At 34.5% G+C, this 8,068-nt stretch overlaps 1 protein-coding gene across 1 annotated transcript in view; it reads right to left on the reverse strand.

The window, feature by feature from the left end:
- Positions 1-2,978, reverse strand: part of LOC106548471 (piezo-type mechanosensitive ion channel component 2) — a 46,656-nt gene extending 43,678 nt beyond the window's left edge. Inside the window, exons 1-4 of the mRNA XM_087720865.1 lie at positions 2,939-2,978; positions 2,195-2,328; positions 831-1,094; positions 315-420 (exon numbers count right to left, since the gene is read on the reverse strand). Coding sequence (XP_087576991.1) covers positions 315-420; positions 831-1,094; positions 2,195-2,328; positions 2,939-2,978 — 544 coding nt within the window. The remainder of the gene's footprint in view (positions 1-314; positions 421-830; positions 1,095-2,194; positions 2,329-2,938) is intronic.
- Positions 2,979-8,068: the final 5,090 nt, after the last annotated feature.

Genomic DNA, 8,068 nt, shown 5'->3' on the forward strand with positions numbered 1-8,068 from the left:
TTCTACAGCCAGACCAAAAAAAAAAAAATCAAATTAAAGAATTCATTAGTTATGGCTACTTAGATTCAACCTGAACAGAAAATCCCTAAATAGGTTAGGTTAGAAAATCCCTAAATAGGTTCAAACTGCTCCTACAATGAAGTAGGTTTTTTTCCCCTAACCATTAGATAGAATCTTTCTTTGTGTAATTTAGGACTATTTCCTAAATTAGCTTCTCTGCCACCATTCCTAGACTGAATGAAGACTTTTAAAATCCATTTTAAAGAAAGGGGCAAAGGATCAGAGTAATTGTACCCAATATTAAATGTTCTTACCAGTTTGATGTACTATAACTTCTTTGAGAAATTCCTCCTCTTTTTGCTTCTGTTTTTGCATCACATACTGCTTCAACAATAACCAGAAAGTTAACTGATATAAAATCTGCAATAGAATCACATAGGTATTTTAATGAGGAATATGTATATGAGAATTAGCCAGCCCTGGAAGTGTGGCTTCAATTTTACTATCTCTTCAGAACCCTGAAACTCCTACTGATCACAAGGGCAATAGCAATTTATTTATGGCTTATTTGTTTGCTTATATCCTGTCTTTATTATTTTTTATAAACAACTCAAAGTAGTGAAAATATATAACAGTCCTTCCATCTCCTATTTTCCCCACAGCAACAATCTGTGAGGCATGTTGGGCTGAGTGAAAGTTACTAGCCCAAGTTCACCCAACTGGTTTTCATGCCTAAGGGCAAGACTGGAACCCACACTCTCCCAGCTTCTAGCGTGATGCCTTAACCACTAGACCAAAGTAGCTGTTCATTTTAGCAAGTATATGCTTACCTTGGCTCCCAGATGGACACAGGGAACAGAATAAGGTTTCAAATCTAAGTCAATAAGTAATGAAGTTGCAACTCCTGGAAATAATTCCTCTTGTGAAAGATTCAGACCCACAATAAAATTAAGAATCACCAATACATTTCCATAGGTGACAAGAAATGGTAAACTGCGCAAGGCATAGAGATGACGGTCATGTACCATCCAAATTAAACAGGACCAAATTAGCAGAACAAAAGTTAGCCAGCTATTGTAGGTGATACTCCAAACCTATGAAGGAATACATAGCAATTATGTATTTTAAGCACACAGATTTGATAAGGTTGTAGCTTCATAGACCAATATGGATAATAGGACCGTAAAAATATAGCCAGCATATAACAAGGCACATTTCTTATATTCATTTCATTCTGCAACATTCAATTATGTCTGACTTCTGGCAACTTTATAGGCAAATGTTCTCCATGTTACCCTATCAAGCACAGCTTCCTTTAGTTGTTGAACATTCATCTTTGTATCAGTTTTGATGGTATCAAGCCATCGGGTTTTTTGATTGCCTCTTCTTTTTCATCCACTAACCATTTCCTAGCATCATTGACTTCTCCAATGAATTTGCACGCATGATTTGACCAAAGTAAATCAGGCATAGCCTTGTGATTTTGGCTTCTAGTTTCTAGTTTTATACTATTCATCATCTCTCTATTGGTTGTCCCATCTGTCCGTGGAATATGCAAATAATCTTAATTGACTATATTCACAGAACACTCCTAACCATTCCTGTAAAGATCTACCAGATGCACTTGTAAAATATACTTCCCTAATGTTCACCTTTTGTAGTTTAACATGTGTAAACTTACCGCGTTTGGTTAGTTTATGTTTAATATATTGTGGAAATCTTGAATGTGGATGAATTCAATAGTTAATTAACCCTATTTTATGAATTAAGTCATAAATTTAATCTTAACAACTTTATACAAAAATATACCTAAATATAATTTCAGAATGATCACACAAATACCATTATGGGTATAATTTTGATTTAAGACATGAGCCTTAAAATGGAGAAGTAGAAAGCACAACATCATAAGACTGTGAACAGGGTGAGCAGAATCAAGTTCAAAGTAGATAATTTCAAAATGCTTCCCCAACTTGGTGCCATCCAGATATGCAAATTTATAATTCCCCAAATCCCTGTTCAGATGACTTAGAAATTTTGATTTAATAGGAAGGCACACAGCCAACTTGGAAATGCTCCTGGTCATTTGGAAGGCAATAGGTTCTATAAAACAACAGTGCAGGGATTCCTAGTTGCTGATGCTGAACAGCTATTTGATAACAGCTCTTAAAAGACCACAAAAGGAAGTTCTTACCATCATAGTAATCAATGCAATGACATAGCTCTGATTTGTAATGAATTGTGCCAATGCTAAGAATGTACTAGATTTTTTTTCCATGTTACATTTTTCATTAACTTCTTGGGAGGTTTCAGAATATATTGTGTGCTCTGCAAAAAAATATTAAATTTGGAAAAATGACAGATTACAAGTAATATCCAAGTTTCTTGAAGTCTGTTTTTAATTTATTTTATTTCATGAAAACAACCCAGTGTCCTTGAAACCTTTGAAAAATTCAAACAAAAAAGAGGGAGGGGCCGGAGGGAGGAAGGAAGGAAGGAAATGAGCAACAAGCATTAATTATATATGAGCATTTTCTTACTTCTGTGTTCATTCCTCCAATTCTGACTTCTATTTCCAGCAAACTATTGTTACATTGAAACTGAGTAACAAATGCTTAAAAGAAGTCTTAGGAGTAGGTATTTGAAAGGTAAAATCAACTGACTCGCAAGGGTAAAGGCCCTCTTACTTATTTCCTTATAAATCTTCCTTATAAATGACCCATATTGATCACTATGGATGGTTTGATGAAACATGACATGCAGAGTTTGATTGAAATTATGGTGCAACACTCCTGCAGGGCATAAACTTGAATAAAAATATGTGGTAATTCTCCACGTTTTCTGATAATAACAAAGAGTTACAGCCTCCTTCAAGAATAATAGATTTAATGTAATTTACTCTCAGGAGATTAAGAAGTTGTCTTATGTTGAATCATACCATATGATTCAGGATTAAAGACATTGATTAGAAGCAGCATGTAGGCTAGACAGACTTTCTTATAGACTTATTTGGACACACCTGGGATTATCCCTGGCCCTTTTGTCATGAATCTGACATGGTCTAACACCTAAGCACACTTATTTATGGATTCAAGTTCATGTCACCAAATGCAAGAAGTATTATCATTAATTGGCAGTGATACATTAGCATTTTGTTCAAAACATTAATACACAGACATTGAGAAGATAATAGCATGCAGGAAAAAAATTGCAATATTTTTTGCAATAATTATATGCAAAACTAATGATAGTTGAGTGGAAAAACTGACAGAAAAATAATCTGACCATGCTTTCTGCATTTTACATTTTGCATTTGGTTCTGCTTTAAAATTACATGCATCCTGAAGTTCATGCAACAATGTTAGATTAAAAAAAAATCTTTCATATTAAATGTAATATTACAACATGCTTATTTATTTATTTACTATGAAATAAATTTCCAATTATTTAAATGTTAAATATTTAATAAAAAATAAAATCTTTTAAATATTTAAATGTTAGCTTTTAAAGAATGGTTGCAGGAATTGGGTATGTCTAGTCTAGTGAAAAGGTTTAGGGGTGACATGATAGCAGTATTCCAATATTACAGGAACTGACACAAAATAGAGAAGTCAACCTATTTTCCAAAGCATCTTGACAGTGGGAATGACCAGTGGAACCGTTTGCCTTCAGAAGTTGTGGGTGCTCCATCACTGGAAGCTTTTAAACAGAGACTGGACAACCACTTGTCTGGAATGGTATAGGGTCTCCTGCTTGAGCAGGAGATTCGACTAGAAGACCTCCAAGGTCCCTTCCAACTCTGTTATTTTGCTATTCTGTTAAAATGATAGGCATTTCTCTATTGTTAGTGCAGATCCTCTATGCATCAGTATAGTAACTATTTCTCTGTACAGTTTTCCTTAGGGCAAACAGAATGATCTGGCACTCAATATGCAACATGCAATGTGCTATATATAGCATACCTGATAGAGAAATACTGTGATTTATATAGCCATCCATACTGCAACTGTTATGATTCTGATATTGCAAAAGGAGGCATTCCTGTGGAATTTCACTTGAAAGAGAAACCACCTACACAAACAATAGAAGTGTTTTTATTTATACAAAGAGGCAGGGTTTACAGAAGTATCATACTCAAGGTAAAAACACTGCTACACCTTTTCTTTTGTCCAAGGGCACTATTAATTTTGATTCCCCCCACGGCATTTTTGTTAGGTCCCAAAAGTTTCATAGGTTCTTACCACTGTGCCTCTTATGCCTAATCTATGCTACAAGCATGCTACAGTAAGACCTTTAATGGGCTATCTTGGGAAGATAGACTAGAGATTTGTGGTTATTGAAAAGAACAAGATATATGTACAACTTGAGCATAAGTGGAAACAAATAGCAAACCATCCACACAAACACTATTCCCAACACATAATAACAAATCAAAATCCGGTGGACCATTTTTTTCATTTTGTCAGTCTTCACTTCAAATTGTATTTTTTTTCTTATGCACACCTGAAGATTTATCGTTAGAAGACAGCAATAAAGGGACAGGCAATGGTGGCAGTAGTAGCAGCAGTGTAGGTGAGTGGCCAAAAGACAAATGGAGGGAGGCATCTCTGTCTTGCAAGAACAATGGTTTGTCCTCATCTAATGACCACGTGGGATTCACTTAATAACAGCAACAAGATCCGTTGAAGCTGGCATCATTAGGCGGAGCTGTCAAATGATGTTTTACTTAACAACCGCTTTCCTTAGAAATGGAATTGCCAGTCCCAATCAGGATCCTTAAAAAGTGAGGATTATTTGTATTGTTCCTAATCATCAATCTTGCTGCTTAGTGCAAATGTGCTTGAGAGTTGAAACAGGGAATTGTATTGATCTTATCATTTTCAGGAAAAAAAATTGGCTGCTATGATTCAGATTCTTAATTTTTGAGGATCAGCTCATGGTAGTTTATCCTGTCTTGAGATCAACCCAGAAAAATCCGAAATCTTGACAAAGTTCTACTAATAATACATTCCTTAGAACAACCCTATATATTTATAGGATGAAGTTACATATCTTTCAAATCAGTTCAACAGACACATTAACAGTTAACCTTATTTAAAGGGTCTCATCCAAATCTCACGAAATACAAGCATACACATATACATAGTGGCTAGTTGGACTTTTTCTCAAATGGTACACAGTAATGGAGGATTTAATACTATTGAAAAGGAGACTTATAAAAATACGAGCAGTCAAATACAAGTAGAACAGGAATATAAGCCAAATTAGATCATTCTATGTTCCTGAGGGGAAATCTCAAAGGTTTCACTTATTCATACTCTGTTTTAATATACACCATACCTTAGCCGGCAATGCCCACTGCTGCAACATTCGGACCAATAAATAATACAGGGAAAGAAGGAAAAAAGGATTCAAAGCCATTGGCCAGTTTAGGTGAGGATGAATGTGTAGTTTCCAAGGTGCTGTAATGTTTGTCTTAATAAGGGGCGCTATGCCCAAGACCCTAGAGAAAAAGATAGTAGAAGATAATATGCAGAGATTTATTTTTTTTATAAAAATGAAATAGAATAGTGCCACAATGTCCACTAACATAAAATCATTACATAATAGCAGCAGCAGCAACTCAGTTTTCTTAATAGGTCAACGCAATAGTACAACAATAAGTCATAACACAGAATTTTTTACTACCATTTCATACAAGCCAAGCTATAGGGCTTGTTTACTTCCAACATAGTTAAAACATATTGGCTTTCTAATATGCATAATGCACAGATTAAAAGATTGCAGTTCTGGATAGTAGCAAAAGGAGAAAGTCACAAAATGTTCTTTGGAACGGGTATGCAATATATTATCTCTTTTTTTCTTTTTGATGGTCCAATTTATTTTTTACAAAGATTTAAAATAAAACAGAATAAAAAAACTCAAATTCATACATGTTGGAGGAGTGGATATAAGGGAACTAATTCCTCAACACCTAATTTAATCCTAACCAGCTGATCACACATATCATGCTGATAGGGGGTTAAGGATTTTTTTCGTGTCTTCTTTGCTCATCATTCTATATGGTCTTTTTTTCAGAGATTATTAATCTGACTCAATTTGTTCTATCTTTCTTCCCAGGCATACAAAAATAGAACACAAGCCCTTGGACTCTCTTCCTGGTAGGTTATAGCAATGTAGATGTTAGGCTTTGACCCATGTATACAGTATGTAGAAAAAGAACAGAGATGTCCTTGAACAAGTGATTGAAAAGGTGTTGCATAAACAAGAGCTTAGCCTGAGAAGGGAAGAGGGAGTCAGAAGAAACTCAAAATTGCCTATCTTTGATTCTCTTGCATAAAAGAGGGTATGTAAAGGAAATAGTGTCAGGGTGCCAGATTTCTCTTATTATATCTTGCAATAAAAAATAGAGTTCTGATAGACTTGAAAAGAATAGCTTTAATTTTGAAAACCTGGCAGGTTGTCTCTCCCTCCCCCTCTTCCAAGTGATGCCCAAGAAAATAAAAACAGGGCAATCTTGAGTTTCTTTCTCACTTCCTCCTCCCTACCCAGGCTAAGCTGGTGTTACCATAATGGTTGCCAAATACTATTTTCAGAGTCATCTTCAAACTTTAACATTCTACGATATTTTCTGTTATAATTATAGAACTAAACTTTATATTATAATTACTACACCTGCCTAGCTAATCATTGCTCAGATTAGATTCCTGCTCTCAGGAATAAATGTATACATCAGCCCCAAATAAAACACAATTTTAAAAAGGAAACTTCCCCAAATCTGCAAATTATACTGCCTCAATCTATTTCAGGCTTCTGCTTTTGGGTGTATCTGGTGGACTTAATTTTCCAAATTTCCCTGTCAAGTATATTTTGAACACATCTGAAGAGTGCAAGCAAGTTGGTAATATCTGTTCTGTTTCATAATTCAGTGAAATATGTATAATATTTTTGTCTGAGTAGAACCACTTCAAATAATAATTTGCAAATACATAAATGTGAATGAGCAAAGCTATAATCTTAACTATTACAGTACTTAGAATGATTCTGCAAGTGATTTAGATGCACATGTACATAGGAAGCATTGAGAACTGGTAGCTTTTCCTAGGATAAGGATCTCAAAGCACCTGACTTTATTTTTCTTCTCATTTTAATTTTCCTAACTCTAAATATAAACAGAAATAATGATAAAATAAACAAAATAAAAATTTCAGAATTATTATGAAGTGCTCTGTAGTTCTTCAACTCAAGTCATTTTTTCCCAGAGGCAAACTACAACTAGGACTTGAAGTGAGTGATATGGAGAATACAAGGTATTATCACCTTCTGTCAAAAGTAATACCCAAAATGACTGAGATAATCAAACGTAAATAAAATAACCACAGTCAATTGTGGTTTCATCTTCATGTTTTCTCATCTGTGAGATTTGTTTTTACCTGACATAAATGAGTTCTGAAGGAATAAGGTCTTGGAAGTATGGCAGTTGGTACAAGTAAAGCACAATGATGTGTCCCACGGAAAATATTGCAAGAAAAACACACAAACTATTGAAGAGAACTGGGCTGATTGGACAATTGCAGGACCACCAGGTGCACAAAGCCAGGAAGGTAAAGAAATAAACTGCTGAGCATGCAGAAGGTAGAATTATACCTAGGGATAAGGAAATATGATTTTCTTGGTTATAAGGTTCAATTTATATCATTGGAGAACCATCACAAAATTAAGAACACCTCCATAGAAATAAAAGCTCTTTGAATGTAATAAGTAAAATAAAATTTAAAAAAAATAATAAAATAAAATAAAATGGAATACAGGTAATCCTCATATACCAATAGTCTCATTTAATGACCATTCAAAGTTACGATGATGTTAAAAAAACAACTTTATGATCAATTCTCACATTTACATCCATTGTCAATGGAGATTCTCAATCAGGTCATGGTTGTCCCAGTGTTTTCCAAGAGGCAATTGGAATTTCTTGGGTTTTTTTCCTTTGAAAACATTTCACTTCTCATCCAAGAAATATCTGAAGAACTGAAAAAGCTTCTTAGATGAGAAGCTAAATGTTGTT

Source organism: Thamnophis sirtalis, unplaced genomic scaffold (genome assembly GCF_051295495.1).
Source record: "Thamnophis sirtalis isolate CommonGarterSnake01/CBP01778 unplaced genomic scaffold, rThaSir2_p1.2 scaffold_7, whole genome shotgun sequence".
Taxonomy (NCBI): Eukaryota; Metazoa; Chordata; class Lepidosauria; order Squamata; family Natricidae; genus Thamnophis; species Thamnophis sirtalis.